The sequence below is a fragment of the Gavia stellata genome, chromosome 33, assembly GCF_030936135.1.
Source record: "Gavia stellata isolate bGavSte3 chromosome 33, bGavSte3.hap2, whole genome shotgun sequence".
Classification (NCBI taxonomy): Eukaryota; Metazoa; Chordata; class Aves; order Gaviiformes; family Gaviidae; genus Gavia; species Gavia stellata.
This window is the reverse complement of record NC_082626.1, coordinates 335986-355841: the sequence shown is the minus strand read 5'-3', so window position 1 is coordinate 355841 and position 19856 is coordinate 335986. Positions and strand designations below refer to the sequence as shown.

The 19856-nt window shown below is 70.3% G+C and overlaps 3 protein-coding genes across 4 annotated transcripts; all 3 read left to right on the top strand.

Moving 5' to 3' along the window:
• The first annotated feature begins 1085 nt into the window (after positions 1-1085).
• On the top strand, positions 1086-7570 carry ARHGAP30 (Rho GTPase activating protein 30). Its single transcript, XM_059832053.1, has 11 exons — positions 1086-1194; positions 1691-1793; positions 3059-3203; positions 3292-3374; positions 3453-3560; positions 3657-3813; positions 3923-4017; positions 4277-4377; positions 4510-4587; positions 4835-5565; positions 6089-7570. Exons 1-11 carry the CDS (start codon positions 1086-1088, stop codon positions 7568-7570), a joined length of 3192 nt encoding a protein of 1063 aa, XP_059688036.1.
• A 585-nt stretch (positions 7571-8155) lies between these two features.
• Positions 8156-12564, top strand: USF1 (upstream transcription factor 1). 2 transcript variants are annotated; one of them, XM_059832322.1, is made up of 11 exons: positions 8156-8183; positions 9292-9360; positions 9609-9658; positions 9948-10060; positions 10308-10409; positions 10498-10690; positions 10814-10901; positions 11157-11215; positions 12048-12142; positions 12230-12358; positions 12443-12564. In XM_059832322.1, the coding sequence occupies exons 2-11, from the start codon at positions 9353-9355 to the stop codon at positions 12530-12532; spliced, it is 927 nt and encodes a 308-aa protein (XP_059688305.1). In that variant the 5' UTR covers positions 8156-8183; positions 9292-9352; the 3' UTR covers positions 12533-12564. The 2 variants fall into 2 exon arrangements, with proteins under 2 accessions (XP_059688305.1, XP_059688304.1); XM_059832321.1 differs by having other exon boundaries at positions 9942-10060.
• A 3473-nt stretch (positions 12565-16037) lies between these two features.
• On the top strand, positions 16038-19486 carry F11R (F11 receptor). Its single transcript, XM_059832052.1, has 10 exons — positions 16038-16059; positions 16414-16470; positions 16776-16889; positions 16989-17132; positions 17364-17566; positions 17643-17745; positions 18210-18314; positions 18409-18418; positions 18615-18663; positions 18991-19486. Exons 1-10 carry the CDS (start codon positions 16038-16040, stop codon positions 19024-19026), a joined length of 843 nt encoding a protein of 280 aa, XP_059688035.1. The 3' UTR covers positions 19027-19486.
• Positions 19487-19856: the final 370 nt, after the last annotated feature.

Below are 19856 nucleotides of genomic sequence, written 5' to 3'. Positions count from 1 at the left end.
CGACGTGGGGACACCTCAAGGACAGGAGAGGGGCAGGAGCCCCCGGTGGGGATCGCGCCCCCCCCCCGACATCCCTTCAGACTCTGGGTCAGCTCCTTCTCGCGCGGCGCTGGGGACACGCGGCCGTCCCCCCTCGGGATGCGGTTTGCCGGTGGCACTTGGGACGCTTGTGTCCCCTCCCCGATCCCGGCTGCCCCCTCCCCCTGTGGCCCCCCAAAACCCCCAAACCCCCCGTCGTCCCCCCCAAACTGCCAAGGGGACCCCCCCGGGGCCGGGACCCCCCGGGCGCGGGGCTGGCGGTGGGGGTCCCCAGGGACAGCGCGCCCCACGTGTACATACCTGTATAGGACGGGGGCCCCCCCGCCCCCCCGCTGCTGCCCGGCCGCGCTTGTAAATAAACCCCCGCGCGGGACCCTGGGACCCTGTGTTGAGTGCTTCTGGTCTCAGCCGGGGGGCGGAAGGTGGGTAGAAGGAGGGGGCCGGCACTTGGGGGACACTGCTCGTGCACGCGTGTGCGCAGACAGCCACACCTGCGTGCTCCAGCCATGCACTCGCGTGCCGCTGGGCACGCAGGTGAGCTGCGTGCAAGCGCGTGCATGCGTGTGGAAGCATGCACGAGCATGCCGAGGCGTGCACAACCTCACGCAAGCATGCACGAGGGCACGCAAGGATGCACGCGCAAGCAGGCACACGCACGCGCGAGCATGCCCCAGCATGTGCACGAGCATGCGTGAGCATGCCCGAGCTCGCGCAAGCATGCACGAGCGTGCAGGGGCGCGCGGAAGCGTGCATGAGCGTGCGCAGGCGTGCCATCCGCGCCCTGCCCTGCGGTTTCGACGCGCGGAGGAGCAGGAAGCGGCCTCGAAGGCGGCCGCCGCCTTCCTGCCGCCGCCAGCGGGTCGCCCCGGGCCCTCGAGGCTGCGTCAGGGCCCCGGGGCTGCCACACTTCCTCCCCGGGGGCTGCTTCCGCTCGCCGCCTGCCTCCCCCAGCCCTCGCCGCCGCGCCGGGGCTCTGGGGCGCCCGCGCCCCGCTCGGGCCATGGGCAGGATCTGACCCCACCGCCCGGGGGGTCCGCGCCGCCTCCATGTCGCTGGCGCTGAAGGCCCGGCAGAAGGCGAGGCGCAAGGGCGGCGCCAAGGAGCGGGTCTTCGGCTGCGACCTCCTGGAGCATCTCCAGCAGTCGGGGCAGGATGGTAAGCGCCCGCTGGCGAGCACTGCTGCCACCCACCCGCGGGGTCCCGCCGAGCCCCCCTCTTGGGGGTCGCCCCCGTGGATGCCGGAAGCCGGGAGGGTGCCGGGGGGAGGGGACGGGGGCTGACTCACGCCACACGGTTGCATCACCGGCGGTTGAGCAAGCGTCGCAGCTGGGGTGCCTCCCGGCGAGACCCCTCTGAGATTTGGGGGGCCCCGGCGCCTCGGCACGGCTCCAATCTCAGTGCCCCACTGTGGCCCCGAGGAGACGGGGATGGGCGGCCCTGCCCTGGGGACTCGGTCTGCCGGGGGCTCCGGTGCCCCCAGAACCTGGACGTGGCCGGTGCAGGGACCGGCTGCCCCGTGGGGACACTGTCGCCGGATGCCCGGGGGGTGGGTGACACCGGTGCCCCCTGTTCGCCCCCAGCTCTTGGCGGGGAGCAGGTCTGGGGCCGGGAGGAGGTGGGTGATGGCGGACCCGGGGTGCCTGTCCTGCAGTGCCCCAGGTGCTGAGGAGCTGCACCGAGTTCGTGGAGCAGCACGGGGTGGTGGACGGCATCTACCGCCTCTCGGGCGTCTCCTCCAACATCCAGCGGCTGCGGTGAGCAGGGCCGGGCGGGAGGGATGGAGATGGGATGGGGATGGAGGTGGAGATGGGATGGAGACAGGATGGAGATTGGAAGCAGATGGAGCTGGAGACGGAGCTGGACACCAGATGGGATCAAACGGGAGGAAAACAGGAAGGAGACAGGTGGAAGATGGGGATGGGATGGAGATGGGAGCAGACAGGATGGAGGTGGAGACTGGAGGAAGACGGGGCTGGGACCCGAAGGGAGGGAGATGGGGAGGGGACGGGGATGGGACCAGGCAGGATGGAGACGGGGAAGGGGACAGGAGGGAGATGAGACCAGAAAGGGTGGAAACAGGGATGGGATGAGGCAGGACCGGATGGGACGGAGACAGGGATGGGCTGGACATGAGGCCAGATGGGACAGCGGTGGGACAGAGACAGGACCAGACGGGAGAGCGGTGGGAGAGGACAGGCTGGGACCGTGCAGGAGGGAGACGGGGATGGGACAGGAGGGGGATGGACGCGGCCAGCGTGGGAGCCGACCCCGGTGCTGAGTTGGCCGGATCCGGCCCCACCGCCCCCTCGCGCACCCCACGGCCCCTTCCTTCCCCGTCCTGCCCCCCACCGCGCTCGGCTCCATCCTGCTCGTCGCTGCTTCAGCCCTTTTTCTCTTGTTCCTTTTCTTCCTTTTTTCTTCTGTTTATTTTCTTTTTTATTCTTTCTTTCTTTTTCTCTTTCATTCTTTCCATATTTGGGGTTTGGGTTTTTTTTCACTTTTTTGCTCTTTCTGGTTCTTTCCTCCAGTGTTTCTTTCCTCCCCTTTTCCTGTGTCCCCCAGAACCCCAGCACGGCCAGCATCCCTGTGTCCGCAATATCCCCAACACCCCCATATTCCCAGCGTTCCCCAACACCCCCAGTGTCCCCAGCATCCCCCTGTCCCCAGTATCCTCGTATCCGCAGCGTTCCCCACATCCTCGGCGTCCCTGCATCCCTGGCACCTGCAGCATCCCCCCTGTCCCCAGCGTCCCGGCTGACGAACCCGCCCCATTTGCAGCCCACCGGGGCTGCGTCCGGTCCCCGGTGACCGCAATGGTCCTTGTGTGTCCCCGAGCCCCGCTGGCAGGGACCAGCCCAGACACCCTCCCCACCTCCACGGGTGCAAGGACACCCCGGGGACACATCCCAACCCACCCCAGCAAAAACCCTCCACGGCACGGCAGCCGAGTGCGGCCGAGGAGGGGGACCGCGCCGTCCCCATCCCCGTCCCCCCGCCGAGCCGACCACCTCGCTCACAGGCAGGAGTTCGATGGCGACCGCTGCCCCGACCTGCAGAAGGACATCTACCTGCAGGACATCCACTGCGTCAGCTCCCTCTGCAAAGCCTACTTCCGCGAGCTCCCCAATCCTCTCCTCACCTACCAGCTCTATGACAAATTTGCCGTGAGTGTGTGTCCCTCGCTGGCGCTGCTGCCACCCGTCCCCAACCCCGGGAGGTGGCACTTGTCACCCCATCCCTGTCCCCCGGCAGGACGCAGTGGCCATCCAGATGGAAGAGGCACGCCTGGTGAAGATCAAGGAGGTGCTGAAGGAGCTGCCGGTGCCCCACTATAGGTAGGGGGACACGGGGGGACCCCAAACCCAGTGTCCCCCTTGGGCATCGTTGTTCCTAACATGCCCCGGCGCCCGCAGGACTCTGGAGTTCCTGATGAGGCACCTCCTGCACATGGCATCCTACAGCAGCCAGACCAACATGCACGCCAGGAACCTGGCCATCGTCTGGGCACCCAACCTGCTGCGGTGAGCGCCGGGGACGGGGGCAAGAGGACGTGGGGTGACGAGCATCCCCCCTTCCCCAGGGGAGCCTAAGAGCCCATCCCGGCGTCCCCACGGCAGGTCGAAGGACATCGAGGCGACGGGGTTCAACGGCACGGCGGCGTTCATGGAGGTGCGTGTCCAGTCCATTGTGGTGGAGTTCATCCTCAGCCACGTCGAGCAGCTCTTCGGGGACGCTCCTCTCCACGGTACGTCCCGGCCAGGGGCAGGGGGAATGGCGAGGGGGTCCCCGGCAGGACCCTGACGCCCCATCTCGGTGGCCCGCAGGCGGCGAGTCCCCCCGGCGGTCCCTGCTGCTGGGCGGGGGGGGAACGGGGGACGGGCAGCCCCCACCGTACCATGTGCCCGCTGCGCTCAGCCAGGGCGACGGGCCCCCCCCCATCCGGCCCTACCACACCATCATCGAGCTCAGCGACCACAGGTACGGCCTGCCGCCACCCCCTCCCCTCCCCGGGGCCCCCCCGGCCTGGGCGACGCCGCAAGTACGCGTGTGCCGCGCACATGTGATCCCATGCACACGTGTTCTTACACCCCTGCACATGCACAAGCGTGGGCACGTGCTTTCCTGCACGCGTGCTTGCACGGGCTCTCACAGGTGTCCAAAGGCACCGCGTGTGCTCGTGCACACACGCAGGCGTGCCCAGGCGTGCCCGCCACCCCTGACGCCCGGGGTCCCACAGGAGGAAGGGCTCCCTCAAGGCCAAGAAGTGGAGGTCCATCTTCAACCTGGGCCGCTCCAGCCACGAGGCCAAGCGCAAGCTGGTGAAGGTGGAAGAGAAAGGTGGGGAGCCCCAGTCATCCTCCCACCGGGGTCCAGAGGCGGGGACCCCATCGCTCGGGGGACGATGTGTCCCCAAACCCAGCCCCGCTGCCGCCCCGCACCTCCCCATTCCCCTTCTCCTTCCCCCTCCAGATGACAAGTGTGGTAAAATAAGCTTGCGACCAGCCAAGAGCATGGACTCGCTCAGCTCCGTCCCCTTCGCCAGCGACGGTAAGAGGCATGCGCCGTGCCGCTCCCGTGGGAACCGTCCCTCTCTCCGAGGTGGGATCATCGGGACAGGGTGGGGATGGAGCAGATAGTGTAGGGGCGGAGAGGACAGGATGGGGATGGACGAGCCGCTGGGCATCGCTCCGGTCCCGCAGCTCGGCAGCTCCTGAGGTGCTGCCCGGCCAGGTCCCCAGGTGCGGGGAGGTCCGGGGACAGGGGCCACCTCTGGGCCATGACTCTGCCCCGCCAGGCACAGATGACCCTCGGCTGAGCAAGAAGCGGTCGGTGAAGCAGCCACCACAGCGCCGCGAGAGCTTTGACACCTGCCCCTCGCCGCCGGCACCAGAAAGCTGCCCCGAGCTGGATGAGAGCCTGGAGGAGAAGCTGAAGGGGAAGGAGGAGCTGCGGGGCCCCGAGTCGGAGGGTGAAAGCAGCACCAAGTCAGAGCCCACCACCCCCAAAGCCGGCCGGGCCTTGCTGGTAGCTCCCGGCCGCTCGCCCAAGGCCGCCCGCAGCCGTGCCGAGAAGTGCGCAGGGGTCCACATCTCTGGCCCTTTCTCTGTCACCGTCCCCTTCCACATCACCTCCAACCTCTCCCGCCTGACGCGGGGGCTGCCGTGCCCGGCGCTGGCCCAGGCGGCCGTGGACAGAGAGCCACCCGCCAGTCCCCCACCGCCTGCCCGAGACTCCGCTGGGGACCCCAAGGCGCCTGAGCACCACAGCGGTGAGATCCCCGGGGTGCCGGGGGTGCCGCAGGGCTCAATCCCCCCAACTCCATCTGCAGGGAAGGCGGACGCAGAGGAGACCCGGCTCTCCCTGGAGCTGCGGGACTCCTTTGCCTTCCTGGACAGCCAGGAGATGTGGCTGGAGGGCGGCGGGGATGGGGAGCCAGCGGCGTGGTCCCTGCTGCCAGACACCGGCCCGGGGGACGGCGAGGGGTTCCCGGCCATAGAGGAGGGGATGGAGAGCGGGTTCATGAACGTAAGCTGCAATCGGCATCCCCGTGCTTTGGGTCTGGGGTGGGAGGGCAGGAGGCAGGCAGAGGGTCACCTCCGCTGTCCCTGGTCAGGGTGAGGATGGAGGGGACACAGTGGGAATGAAGGGGACGGGTATGGGGATGGAAAGGGCAAGGATGGGATGGAGGGGACAGGGATGGGGATGGAGGGGACAGGGATGGGGATGGAGAGGGCAAGGTGGGATGGAGGGGACAGGGATGGGGATGGAGGGGACAGGGATGGGGATGGAGAGGGCAAGGTGGGATGGAGGGGACAGGGATGGGGATGGAGGGGACAGGGATGGGGATGGAGAGGGCAAGGTGGGATGGAGGGGACAGGGATGGGGATGGAGGGGACAGGGATGGGGATGGAGAGGGCAGGAATGGGATGGAGGGGACAGGGTGGCATTGACCCCTCCAGCCCTGGTGCTGGATCTCGGGGCTGTGCAGTGGGGGGGGCTGTGGGGTCTCCGGTGTAGCCATCACCCTTCTGCCTGTCCCCGTCCCCAGCCGGGGGAGCCCCCCACAGAGCAGCCCGCCAGCTACCTCTCCATCGAGGAGTGCATGGACGAGGAGATGTTCTTCATGGCTCCCAGCGGCTCCGATGCCGAGGACCGTGACGGGGACACCGACTCGGATGACATGTTCCTCAGTGCCCATGATGACCTTAGCCCGCTGACGGCATCGCTGGAGCCTCTCGACCAGCCACCGGGCAACGATACGGCCCTGGGGACCCTGGAAACGGCCCAGCCCGGCACTGACGGCACCTCTGTGCCGCAGGACAGGTCTCCCACGCTGGAGCCGGCAGGGCTGTGCCCCGCAGAGGAGGATGCTCCGGGTGAGGGGGAGCACCCCGGGGACACTGCTGGGGTGCCGGCGGAGGGGGGAGCACCGGGCACCAGCCAGGCTCCAGGGGAGGGGGGTGCAGGGGAGGGTGCCACAGATGGTGGCTCCGGCCCCAGCAGAACTGAATCGAGCACCAAAGCCAGCCCGGCAGACAAGGCCGGAGGAGCTGGAGGCCATGTGGAAGCGGGGCCGGTTCCTGACACATTGGATGGGGAAGTCGAAGACAGTGGAGCTGGCTCTGGTCCCCCCGCCCCGGAGGAGCCTGGGGAGGGCGAACCCCAGCCTTCACCAGGGTCTCCTCCAGCCTCCTCACTGGAGGAGGCCCCCCAGGAGCCAGCGGAGCCCCCGGTCCCCAGCTCTGTCCCCGAGGTTGTCCCCGAGGCTCTCCTGCCCTCTGCGGCCAGTGCAGAGGGGACAGGTGCCACCCCTGGGAGCAGCCCTGGTTCTCCCTCGCTCTCTGCCTCGGCCCCAGAGCTGTGCAGCAGCCCCCCCGAAACCCCAGAGCCAAGCCGGGCTGAGCCCCACAGGGAGCCGGGGCGCCCTGAGCCCGTGGCCGTGCTGCGCCGCGACGGCAGCGCCCCGGTGCGCCTGGCCGCCCGCACAATCAGGGTGCAGCAGGCCCGGTCAGTCCCCGTTGTGCCCCCCAAGCCCCAGTTCGCCAAGATTCCCCCGGCCCTGCAGCCCTGGATGCCCCCGGCTGACGGCACGTCCTCGGCCACGGAGGGGGCAGCTGCCGTGCCTCCCCGGCAGCCCCCCAGCCCCCCAGCCCCGGAGGGGCCTCCCCAGCAATCCGGGGTCGGCGGGGCAGCGGCAAGGAGAGCGGGCTGGCGGGAGGGCAGCAGCGTGTCCTTCGACGCGGCGATGGCCATGGCTGCCGAGCAGCAGCCGGCCCAGGTGCCGGTGAGGAGGATCCAGACCTACGGCGGGGGGGAGCCGGTGCCCGCCGCCCCCAAGGCCCTGCCCTTCCAGAAGGCCCCGCTGAGGCCGCGGCTGCTGCGGCCCCTCAGCTGCGTGGCGGCCCCCGAGGGCGAGGCACCGGGGAGGAGCCGGCTGAGCCTGAGCCGGCCGGCAGCACAGGCCGAGGGAGCGGCGCTGCCCCCGCCGCAGCAGCGGGTGGGCACGGAGGGGGCGGCGGGTGAGCGCTGAGCTCCGGGGATGCGGGGCCGGGGCCGGCGGACATTTGTGCTCCTGCGCAGGCGACGACGGGGTCAATAAAGGCGCTGGGCTTTGTCTACCGCTGTGGCCTCCTTCAATGCAACATGGCAGCACCCGGGGCGGCCTCGGGGCAGTGGCGGGGCGCGGGCTCCCCGTGCAGCACCCCGAGCCGGGCGGGGAGGGGGGCGCGGGGCGGGGGGGCCCTCACCCCGCGGCGGCGGCACCGGCGGGCCGGGATGGTTTTCACGAGTGGGGTGTGAGGCGCGGGGGGCCGTGCCCGCCTCCAAGATGGCGCCGCCCTCGCCCAAGATGGCGCCGGGCGGAAGCGCCGCGCTTCGCCGTCTAAGATGGCGCCCGTCGGGGCCGGCACGCACTGAGATGGCGCCGGCGGGGAGGGGCGGGGAGGCCGTGCCCGGCGCCGAGATGGCGGCGGCGGCGGCGCGCTGCGCTACGCGGCGCCCCTGCCCAAGATGGCGGCGGGGGCGGATGCGGGGCTCGCTTCCGCCCGCACCCGTCATGGCGGCGCGGCGGCGCCGTGCGCATGTGCGGGGCTCCATGGCGAGACAAGGGGCCGAGCGCGCGCAGGGCGGCCCGGCGCGGCGAGGTAACGGCGGGGGCGGGCGGGGGCGCGGGGCCGGGGCCGGGGGCCGCGGCGGGGCCGGGCCGGGCCGCCCCCCCCCCTTCCCCGGCCTGCGGGCCGCGGGTGCGGGCCCGGCCGCGGCCGCCGGTGGGTGCGGGCCCGGCCGCGGCCGCCGGGCCCGTTCGCCGCTGCCGCCGGCGGGGTGCGGGTCCCCCCTCCCCTTCCCCGGCCCCCGCGATCCGCCGCCCCCCGCCGCCCTTCCCCGGGGCGCGGCCCCCCGCGCCTGTCACCCCGCTCCGGGCCGCGGCTGGGCCCCCCCCCGGCCTGTCACCCGCCCCCCGGCCCGTCACCCCCTCTGCCGCCGCCCCGGCCCCGTCACCCCCTCACGGGGGGCCCCCCCGCTGCCCCCCCAAGCCTGACACCCCCGTTCCCCTGCCCGGCTGGGGGGCCCGAGGCCGGGGGGGCTGGACCCGCCCGGGGGGGGACCCAGGGCCGTGACGGGGAGGGCAACGTGGGGCTAAACCCCCTGCGGCGGCCCCGCTGGGGGGTGGCCGGTTTTGGGGTGCTGGTGGCCGGGGTGCCGCCGAGCGGGGCTCGGCGGCGGTGCCCTCCCTCGGGGAGCCCCCCCGGCCCCCCGAGCGGCTGCCGCCGGGTGACAAAGAAACAGAGGGAGCGGGGTCACGGCGGCGGGGCGGCACGGCCGCCCCGGGGTCACCGGCACCGGCCAGACCCCAAACCGTCGCCCGCCGGACCGAACCCCGGGGGAGCCGGTGGCTTTGGGGCCAGCCGTGCCACCCGGGATGCGAAAGTGAAACGGGGGGACGCCCGATACGGCGCCCAAGGCCCTGGCCGGTGCCTGGCCGCGGTGGCCGGTGCAGGGCCGGGCTGCCATGGCGCTGCCGGCACGGCCGGCACCCAGCTTTCCTTCTCGGGGGGGAGACCCTACGGCAGCTTCGCCCCCATCCTGGGGCCCCGGCGCTGTTCCTGGTGACAGCGGGGCCCTGCCGCTGCCGGGGAGGTGCCCTTACCGGGGCTGGCGTCGGTCCCGCTCCGGCGCAGAGCGGCAGGTCCCGAGGAGGAGGAGGAGGAAGGCTGTGGCCCGTCCCTGAGCCGCCGCCTCTGCTCCCCGCAGGGCTGTGAAGGCCGGGAGGCTCATCTGCGACTGCCCCGCTGATGCCTGACGGAGCGGAGCGATGAAGGGGTGAGTGCCGGCACCCCCCGCTGCCGCCGGGAGGTTATGGGGGGGCGGTGGCTGCGCCGGCCGCTCCAAGGCCCTCACCGATGCCCAGCCCAAATCCGAGTTTTCTGTGGATAACAGGGGCTGGTGACAAGGCCGGTCAGGCCGACACTGGGGTGGGGCTGTCAGGGGACCGGGTGGTGTCCGGGTGGTCCCGGCTCCGGGATGGTGGGGGTCTCCAGCGCCTCACCCACCTCCCCTCGCCCTTGCAGGCAGCAGAAAGCAGCCGAGACGGAAGAGGGAACGGTGCAAATCCAGGAAGGTGAGCGGGGACCTCCTTCCGGCCCTGGGGGGCCTGGGGACTGCGGCTGGTCCTGGGGTCTGCGGGACGCTGGGGGCCGCCTGAGGAAGCCCCAGCCGTGCCCAGTTTAGCCCCAGCATCGGGCACTGTGTGGCTGGAGGCACGTGCGGGGCTAATGCCAGGCCCCGTCCTTGCCCCTGGGAGAGGGGGGACGGCTCCGAGGCCCCCTCGGCAGCACGGGGAGCCCCCACGCCGGCCCCTTCCCCGTCATGGGCTTTTCCCCCTCCCCTCTTCTTGCCTTAAGGTGCAGTGGCCACAGGTGAGGATCCCACCAGCGTCGCCATTGCCAGCATCCAGTCCGCAGCCACCTTCCCTGACCCCAACATCAAGTATGTCTTTCGCACAGAGAACGGTGGGACGCAGGTACGCAGCACCCATGGGTGGCTCCCCTCCGGGTGGGACACCGAGGGGCTGGGGGGCGGGTTTCGGGTCGGAGCTGGGTTCGGCCCTTCCGGAGCGCCGGCTGGCTCGGTCTCAGAAGGAGGGGCAGCGGGGAGGGTAGCACCGTGGCCTGATCCTGCACTGGGCAGATCTGGATGCTGGGGCTGGCCGCGGGCGGGCTGAGCCGCCGCCTCGCCGCCCGTCCCCGCAGCCGCGGCTCTCTCGGCAGGTGATGTACAGGGTGATCCAAGTGGCTGACGGACAGCTGGATGGACAGACGGAGGGCACCAGCGCCATCAGCGGCTACCCCGCCACCCAGTCCATGACACAGGTGGGTGCCGATGCCGGCGCCACACGGGAGCGGGTCCATCCTCGGCGCCCATCCCACCGTGGCACCCGCTGTCGTCCCTCCCCTCCAGGCCGTCATCCAGGGCGCCTTCACCAGCGAGGATGCGGTGGAGACGGAGGCCACGGCCACTGAGACTCACTACACCTATTTCCCCACCACGGCCGTGGCCGACACCAGCACGTCTGCCGGCGCGGGGACCACGGCCACCGCCGTCGTCACCACGCAGAACTCGGAGGCCCTCCTGGGGCAGCCCACCCCCACGGGTACGGCTGTCGCAGGGGGGGTGTCACGTCCCTGTCCCTCGGGACCCCCGGCTGGTCGCGGTCCCTTTGGGGTGTTTTGGGGTGCTCCCCACCTGATCCCCTCTCTCGTTTTGGGCTGTTCAGGGCAATTCTTCGTGATGATGTCGCCCCAGGAGGTGCTGCAGGGCGGAGCGCAGAGGTCCATCGCCCCCCGCGCACACCCCTACTCCCCGTGAGTACCGGACCCCTCCCTGGCTCCCCCCGGGCACCGGGGTGTCGCAGCCGCCCTCAGCTGTGCCGACGCAGAGACCGGCACAATCACGGCGGGCGACGCCCCAGTGGTCTATCGCTTTTCGGAGCGGGGTGGGTCTCCCCCATCTGCGTCAGGAGCCGGAGCGAGGCATCCCCTGTGCCGGCGTGGGGAGGCTGGGATGCAGTTGGATCCCCGCCGGCATCGCCGGGACCAACACTGCCGCTCTCCCCCCAGGAAGTCGGAGGCGCCGCGGGCCACCCGGGACGAGAAGCGCCGGGCGCAACACAACGAAGGTACCGGCAGCGGGATGGGGTGGGGGAGGTCATCCCGCTTTCAGCGAGGGATGGTGGGGCCCGGTGAGGGACGGTGGGGACCGTGGCGTGCAGCAGCGTGGGGAGCGGAGCCGTCCCTGGGTTAACGCTGTCTGTTCCCACCTCCTAGATGGAAAAGCTCTAAGGACATATCACAAAGCTCTTGTCAGTTAAGGGTAAAACCTCTAATGGGAGAGCTGTAATTAGCAGCAGCAGGGGAAGCCCGAGCGCGGAAGATTAAGCTCAAACCTCGGGAAGCCCGAGCACGCCCAGGTAAGGTGCCCAGGCAGCCCCCGGCTCTGCCCGGACCCCAACCAGGAGGAGACGGCGGCGGGGGCGAGTGCCCAGAACGGCACAGCCCGGATCCTCCTTCCTTTTGGCTTCAAAACCAGCAACTCAGAAATGCCGAAACCCAGGCATTGGGCTGGTTTGACCCAAAAATCAACTCTTCCCATCCTCACACCCTGGGAGCAGGCAGGGCGCCCACCCTGCCCGCACCCCAAGGGGCCTGGGTCTGGTGCGGGCAGAGCTCGGGCCGTTTGGGTGCTTCACCTCTGCTTTCCCAGCCGGCCGAGGGGCTGGGAGCCCAGGGCCGGGCAGCTGGGCAGGATCCGGCCCTGCCCGCTGCTCCTGCCCCCTCTCCGGGGTGGGGCCGGGCTCAATGCAGTTAGGGACAGTGACCCGCAACCCCAGCCAGGAGGGTGCTGGTTTGGGGGGGGGATGCGCCGCTGGGGATCCGGGGACCCGGCGTGAGGCTCAGTGCCCCCCGTGTGTCTCGGGACGGTGCTGATGCCCCCCCTCTTCCCCCTGGCAGTGGAGCGCCGGCGCAGGGACAAGATCAACAACTGGATCGTGCAGCTCTCCAAGATCATCCCTGACTGCTCCATGGAGAACACCAAGTCGGGGCAGGTAGGGGAACCCCCGTATCCCCGGGGGCCTTTGGGGTGTCTGGCGGGTGCCGATGCCCCCCACTCACCCCCTGTCCCCCCAACCCAGAGCAAGGGCGGGATCCTCTCCAAAGCCTGCGACTACATCCAGGAGCTGCGGCAGAGCAACCACCGCCTCTCCGAGGAGCTGCAGGGCCTTGACCAGCTCCAGATGGACAACGAGGTCTTGCGGCAGCAGGTGAGGTGGCCGGGGCGTCCCTCCGGGGTGTGTGGGAGGGTCCGCGCTCGCCCTCACCCCCTCTCTCCCGCCGCCCCCCGCCAGGTGGAGGATCTGAAGAACAAGAACCTGATCCTGCGGGCGCAGCTCCGCCAGCACGGGGTGGAGATCGTCATCAAGAACGACAGCCACTGACGGGGACGGCGGGGACGGGGACCGGCGGGGAGCCGGGGGCTGCCCCCCCCCCGCGCCTAACCCCCCCCCCCGGCAGCGAGCACCTCCCCAGCGTGACATGAGGACCCTCCCGTTTGGTTTGTGTCCCCCCCAATCCCAGCCCTTTGCCCCCCAGCCCCCCCCCGCCATGTCCCCGGGGCGCCCCGTGTCATCGCGTCCCCCCCCTCTCTCACGTCCCCCCCCCCCGCGCTTCGTGCACACGCTCTTGGCCAGGCGGGCGCCGGCCCCACTGCCCCCCCCAGCACTGCCTCGGTCCCCCGGCCCCCCGCCTGCGACGCCCCCCTCCCCAGGGGACACCCCCTCCCCGGGGGACCCTCCCCTCCTGGGGGGCTGCGGCGCCTCTCGCCCCTCCCTGCCGGCCCCGGGCAGCCGTTGGGGGTGTGGGGTTCCCGGGGGGGCTGCGGCCCCCCCCTCCCTGCCCGCTGCGGCTGGCCCGGCCCCGCGGGGCCAGACTTTTTTTTAAAACTCTCTGAATTTAAAAAGCGAAAATAAATAAAAATAGTGATTTGTTTTTCCAGGTCCTACAGTTTATTCCCCTCCTCTCCCTCAACCTTGGAGCACCCTCGAGCACCCCGGGGCCCCCCAGGCACTTGGGAGGGGGCTCCCAGGGACCCCAAATCTGCCCTGACACCCCCCCCGCCCACCTTGCAGCACCCTTCAGCACCCATGGGACCCTTGGCCATGGTGGTGGGGGCACCTAGGGTACCCCTCCCCTCTTGCAGCACCCTCCAGCACCCTGGGGCCCCCCTGGGCACGTGGGAGGGGGCTGTCCACACCTTGTAGCACCCAGGGGACCCTCAGGCATGGGGGGGGGGGGGGCACCCAGTTCCTCCTGTTCCCTCCCAGGGCCCCCCCTTCCCTCCTGAGCCCCCCGACCCCAGGGACATCTCACCTGCCACCCCCCTGACTGGACTCTGTGTCCCTGTAACGTGCTGCGGTGTTACGGTGCGGCGTCGCTGTGCCACGACGGCTCTGGGGGAGCGCTGGGGGGGGGGGGGGGCACTGGGAGCACTGGGGGGCACTGGGAGCCCTCTGAGGCCTGAGGAGGCCGCAGGCCCCGTCGCTATGGCAACGCCCGTGTCCCCGCCTGAGGGCCGCCACGAGGGACGCAAAGCGCGCCCATTGGTCAGAAGTTAAAGCGCTCTCTCTGATTGGCCGGTAGGCCTCGCCCTCTCCACACCTGTCGCGCGCGCGGCCCCTTCGTCTCAGCCAATCAAGCCGGCGCTGCGGGGCCGAGCCAGCCAGTCACTGGAGCGGGGCGCGCCCCCTCCTTGAAGAGACAGGCAGCGCGGCCAATGGAGCCGGGGAAGGGGCGGGGCTCTCCAGCACCTGGCGGAGGGGCGTATCCGGGTTGGCCCGGCCCCGGGGGCGGTCCCGGGGGGCGGGACCTACCTGGGCGGGGCGGGGCGGGGCCGCACCTGGTGCGGGCGGGGACGCGCAGTGCGGCGGTGGCCATGGCGGGAGCGGCGCGGTGGGGTGGCCCCGGGCCCCGGCCCCGGCCCCGGCCCCTGCTGCTGCTGCTGCTCGGTGCGGCGGCCGGTGAGTGCCCGGGAGGGGCGGGGGGGCGGCCACGAGGTGCCCGAACAATGGGCCGGCCGGTGCCCGGGGGCGCGCTGCCGGTACCGGGGGGGGAGGAGCGGTGGGTCCCCGGGGGGTGGCACTGGATCGCCCGGAGGGGGCCGGTACCGGGTGGCAGCGGGTCGCTCGGGGGACGTTGGGGCGGTGCCGGTACCGGAGAGCTGGCGGGGGGTCCCCCGGGGCGGTGCCGGTAGCGGTCGGTGACCTGGTGGCCCGGGCGGTGCCGGTACCGGTACCGGGGGTCGCGGTGTTGCCGCCTGGGGCGGGGTTGGTGCCCGGGGGCGGCGGTGGGTTGCCCGGGAGGGGGCCCGGTACCGGGCGGCGGGTCCCCCGGTACCGGGCGGCGGGTCCCCCGGTGCCAGAGCCGTGTGCCATCCACCGTCCCCGCTCACGGGAGCCCGGTTTGTACCGGGGCGGGGGGAGATCACGGCGGGGGCCCTGTGCCGCCATACACCGCGATAACGGGCTACTAATAACCCGCGGTGCCGCCCGCCTCCCGCCTCGGGGGAGCCCCGTTAGTGCCCCGAACCCCGGGGACGCCCCGGCCCCGCCGCCCCGTTATTAGGGTTTAGGGTGGTTTTGTGGGTGCACGAGACCTTCGCCACCCGGGTGGCGGAGGGGGCACCAGCCCCGGCCCCCCCCCAGGTCCCCGTGGCGCTGGGCCGTGACGCCCGGCTGAGCCCCGCTCCCGGGGGGGGCAGGAACCGGCCCCCGCTTTTGGCCGGTCACCGGGGCGAGGGCTGTGCCGGTGCCGCTGACCCCGTCCTGGCAGCTCCGCTCCCGCCGAGCCCGTCACCGCCTTCTCACCGACAGCCGGTAATTTGGGGGGGCTCGGTGGGGCCGGCAGCGGGGGGTGCGGATCCGGCCGCGCTTCCCAGGGCCGGAAACCCGCTGTGACAAAACATCCCGGCCGAGGGCTGACGGCTTTCCTCGTGCCGCCGGCTCCGCCGGGGTCCCCGCCGGCGATGGCTGGGGTGTCCCTGTCCCGCTGCCCCCACGGCAGGCGTCGAGACGTGCCCCCACGCCCCGGGTTAATGAGTAGCCGGTGCCGTGCCGCCGGCACTCCCAAAGGCCAAAGTTACGGGGTTTGTCACCGGCGAGCGGGCTGGGCCGGCGGTGGCCTTCCTGTCCCCGCCATGACGTCCCCTCCATTGTGCTGGAACAATCCCGGAGCGGGTCGGGATTAACCCGATCCCAGCTGAGTTGGACACAGAGCCGGCAGCGCCTGTGTCCTGGCCCTCCCCGCGGACCCATCGTGCTCTGGCTCCCCCCGAGCACCCCCCGATGATCCCATGGGGCCTGCGGGATGTCACCTCTCTGCTCTTTCTGCCCCAAATCCACCCAAACAAACCCCAAATCCTTTTCCCCTCCTCCCTGAGCCGTGGTATGGGTCAAGGCACGGCCACAGTGGGGGTCCGATGGCATTCCTGGCCAGCACAGTGCCACCGCGCTGGATCTCGGGAGTGGCACCGGGCCCCGCGTTGGGAAGCACTCCGTGCCTGGGGACACCGGACGCCCTGTTTCCCCCCCATTTCCCCCAAAATCACTATTTCTGCCGCCAGCTGGCCAGGTTTCGCTTGGCGGCCGTTCGGGGTGCAAAGGTGCAGGTGGGTTGGGGACAAGGCCATGCCAGTTCCTGGTCACCTTCCCCCACGGCGTGACTCCCTGGCCGGTGCTGCCGCCTTCCCCAGACCCAAAACCGTGAGCTGGGGTGGCTGAGCTGGGAGCCGACAGCTTTGAGCGGCCTCGAGGACCAGGGACGCAGCCGGCAGCCGGGACCAACTCTGCGGACCGACAGCACCAGCCTGTGCTGCCAGCGCCGTGGCCAACCGCGGCCTGGCAGCGGCGACGGCCGCAGGGAAGGGCAGGAGACATGCATGCGCGGGCTATGACGAGGCGTGTGCGCACGTGTGTGGGGCTGCGGGGGTGTCTGTGTGTGCGCGTGTGTGTGTGCACAGAGGGCAGGGAGTTGCGAAACGCCCTGGCCGGTTTCCTGCGAAACCAGGCAGAAACCGGGCAGGGCGGGAGGTGACGTGACAGCGCAGGCAGCGCCCAGAGCAGGCAGGACGGGATTTTCCAGCTCCCGCGGCTGCGACACGCCGGGCAGTGCGGCACAACATGCCATCACCCCTGCCCTGGGGACTGTCACCACTGCCTCGGGGCTCCCAGTGACCTCCCTGACCGGGCCACAGCCTCCCCTGCTCCCCGTATCCCATCGCTGGGGCCCTCCACGATTTCTCAGCCGTGTCCTTTCCCCCCCGCAGCGTCCCTGGTGGGAGCCCAGGTCACCTCCGAGACCAAAGAAGTGCCTGAAAACAAACGTGAGTGCCCGGCTCCGGCCCCAGCACACCCTGGCTCACCGACAGTCCCCTGCACGCCGTTATCCCAGGGGGGCACGGCCAAGCCGCATCCCCCGGCACCTCTGGCGCTGCAAGCGGGGTTCGCCCCGGGGTCCCCGGACCCCCAGAGGACACGGCGCCCGAGGCCCAGGGTGGATTTCCCTTGTGGGGCTGGACTGGGGAGGGTTTGGGGGTTCCCGGTTTGGATTGCCACCCACCGCGGGATGCGAGCGCGGTGCCACTCTGGTGCGGCGACACGCGTCCGCAGTGTCGCTCTCCGCCAACAGCTGCTGACATCCCCTGCTCGGCGTATCGGTCCGGCTGGAGCAACCCCCGCATCGAGTGGAAGTTCCAGAAGGGCTTATCGCTGGTCCTCTTCTACTACGGGGGAGAGCTGACAGGTACGTCCCCAGGGACCCCCCCCGGCTCGGGGTGTCCCGCCAGTCGGTCTGTCCATCCGTCGGAGCCGGTTCCCAGCCCCATCTCCTCTCCCTCGGCAGAGCCCTACAAGAACCGGGTCCAGTTCTCGCCCACCACCATCCACTTCAGCACGGTGACGCGGGAGGACACGGGAAAGTACATCTGCGAGGTGGTGGGGGACGGCAGCCAGATTGCCAAGTCGGAGGTGAACCTCATCGTCCAAGGTGCGGCCCCCCCGAGCCCCCCTCCCTCCTCGTCCCTTGCCTGGCTTTGCTGTCCCAGGACCCACTTCTTGTCCCCCTGGCTGAGCTCATCCTTGTCCCCACCATCGCGTGGGGACAGCCGGCGGGGGGAAGGATGCTGGCACCACCGTCCCATGCCCTTTGAGCACCCTGTCCCTCCCCGGCGTGGGCTGCGCCGTGCCGAGCCAGCCCCGACGCTGCGCTCTCCCGCAGTGCCCCCCTCCAAGCCGGTGGCCCACGTCCCCGCCTCGGCCACCATCGGCAGCAAGGCCGTGCTGCGGTGCACTGAAACAGATGGCTCGCCGCCCCCCACCTTCCGCTGGTACAAGGACGGCATGCTGATGCCCGCCGACCCCAAAACCAGCCCCACCTTCAGAAACTCCTCCTACACCCTGGACTCTGCCACGGGGGAGCTGGTGAGTGCGGAGTGCTCCAAACTTGGGGACCCCCAGCCTTCCCCTGCCCTGCTCTCATCAATCCGCTCCCATCTAGATCTTTGAGCCCCTGAGCGGCTTCGATACCGGCGACTACTCCTGCGAGGCGATGAACAACGTGGGCTCCCCCCAGAAATCGGACGTTCTCCGCATGGAAGCCAGTAAGGAACGCAGCAGAGGCCGGTGCCGTGTGTCCCCCCACCTCCGGCGTGGGGCTTTTCCAGCCTCTGCCCGGGCTGTGTCCGGCACAGGTCGTGTTTTGGGGGATGCCGATGCGGGGCGATGCCGTCACCCCTTCGCCCTTCCGGGTTCAAAGACATTAATTAGCCGTGATGTTAATGACCTGCTGTATGGTCTCCAACAGCCCGGGCTGGAACAAGCCCTGGCCCAGTGCCGTGGGGGGGGACGGGGGAGGCTGCCCGTGGGGATGCGTAGGACTCGACTGGGCAGCCCGATCCACCTCTGAACTGGATCCAGCTTCGGGGCCGGCCCTGCCTGGAGCTGGATTTGGCCCCCTCCGGCCTCCCTCACGCCGGGATTTCTGCGGGATCCCGCAGGTGCCGAGCGGAGGGTTTCCGTGCCGGGATCCAGCCGCCCTCCGACGTTCCGCTCCCTCTCTTTCCAGGTGAAGTCAACGTGGGAGGCATTGTGGCCGCGGTCGTGGTGCTGCTGATGGTGCTGGCGCTCGTGGCCTTTGGCGTCTGGTTTGCCTACAGCCGGGGTTTCTTCAGCAGTGAGTACCGCGCCGGCCGCCCCAGGACCCGCTTGTCCCGGTGCCCCCCCTGCCCCCCCCTAAAACCCCTGTTCTGTTTCTTTTATTTCAGAGAGAAAAGAGTAAGTGAAGCCGTAACGCTGCTGCCTCCCTCCCGGCTGCCTCCTCTTCCTCCACCAGCGGGGACGGGGGGTCTCTTCCACCCCCAGCCCCTGCCCACGGGCTGGGAAGGTGCCTCGGGTGTCACCGCGTGCTCAGGGTGGGGACAAGGGGGACTCTGGGCAGCGTGACGTCTCCTAATGCCCTTGCTTTCTGCAGCACCACCGGCAAGAAGGTGATTTACAGCCAGCCCTCGCACCGCAGCGAAGTGAGTACGGGCTGGGACGGGTGGGTGGTGACGGTGCCACGCGGCTGCGTCATCTCCCGGCAGGGCGCGCGAAGCCGGGCGCCTTCGCCGGGGGTGCCCAAAGGGGGTGAGCGGGGACCCCGGTCCACCTCTGGGCTCGCAGGTGCCATCCCTGTCCCCAGCATCCCTCGCCCCTGTCCTGCTTGGAGCAAGCCGGGCTCCTCGGGGGCTGTGACCTGCTCTCCCTGGGGACAGTGGCAAAGCCAGCCAGGTGCTCCCCACCCAGGGCCCTCGTCCCACCCGCTTCCCCGTCACCCGCCGCCGTTAACGTCCCCCTTGTCCCCGCAGGGAGAGTTCAAGCAGACGTCCTCCTTCCTGGTGTGAAGCTCCTCCCGCGCCACCAACTCTTGTAAATGTTTCCGAATTACTGTAGCTACGCCGTGATTTTAACTATTATTTTTTTAAGTATCACCCGGTGCCTTTGCAGTGACCTCAGGTGGTTTTCGGGGGGTAGGTCTCCTGTCCCCCCTCCGGTCCCCTCCCCAGCAGGACCCGGGTCACAGCCGTGCCCCTGCACAGGGACTGCTGCCCTTTGGGGACGGCACCGCGTCCCCGGGGGGTTTCTTGTCCGTGTCCTCGGAGGGGACGGGTCTGTGGTGGGGGCTGCTGTAGCCCCACATCCCCCCCGGCTGTCCCGGGGGGTAGGAGCGCATCTCCCACAGCGCCAGTCCCAGCCGCCCACTGGTCCCAGTTGCCCCCCTGTACTGGGGGGGGGCTGGACTGAGCCCGGGGGTGGCGGCTGCGGGTGGCCGCTGCTGGAAATAAATAAACCTGTGTCCTTGTACCGAGCGCCTGGTGCCCTTTCCTGGGGGGGACACGGGTTGGGGATGGCTCTGCCCCCACCGCCACCTGCTTTTGGGGGCTGAGGGGGACCCTGGGGACATTGGGACCCAAGGGTGGCACACAGGGGCCCCCCCCAGCGCAGGCGGCAGAGTCCTTCCCCACCATCAACGTAACCTTTATTTAGTAAGTGCTTCGCCTTTTCTCCCCCCAAATTGAGGACGAGACCCCGGGGTGCCCCGGCGGCAGCGGGGCTTCGGCGAGCCAGTCTTTCTGGGGGGAACCTTCCTTCCCCGTTATATATATAGATTAGTCGCACTATATATATATATATATATATGTATGTGTATGTATCACCTGGCCTCAGCGCAGCG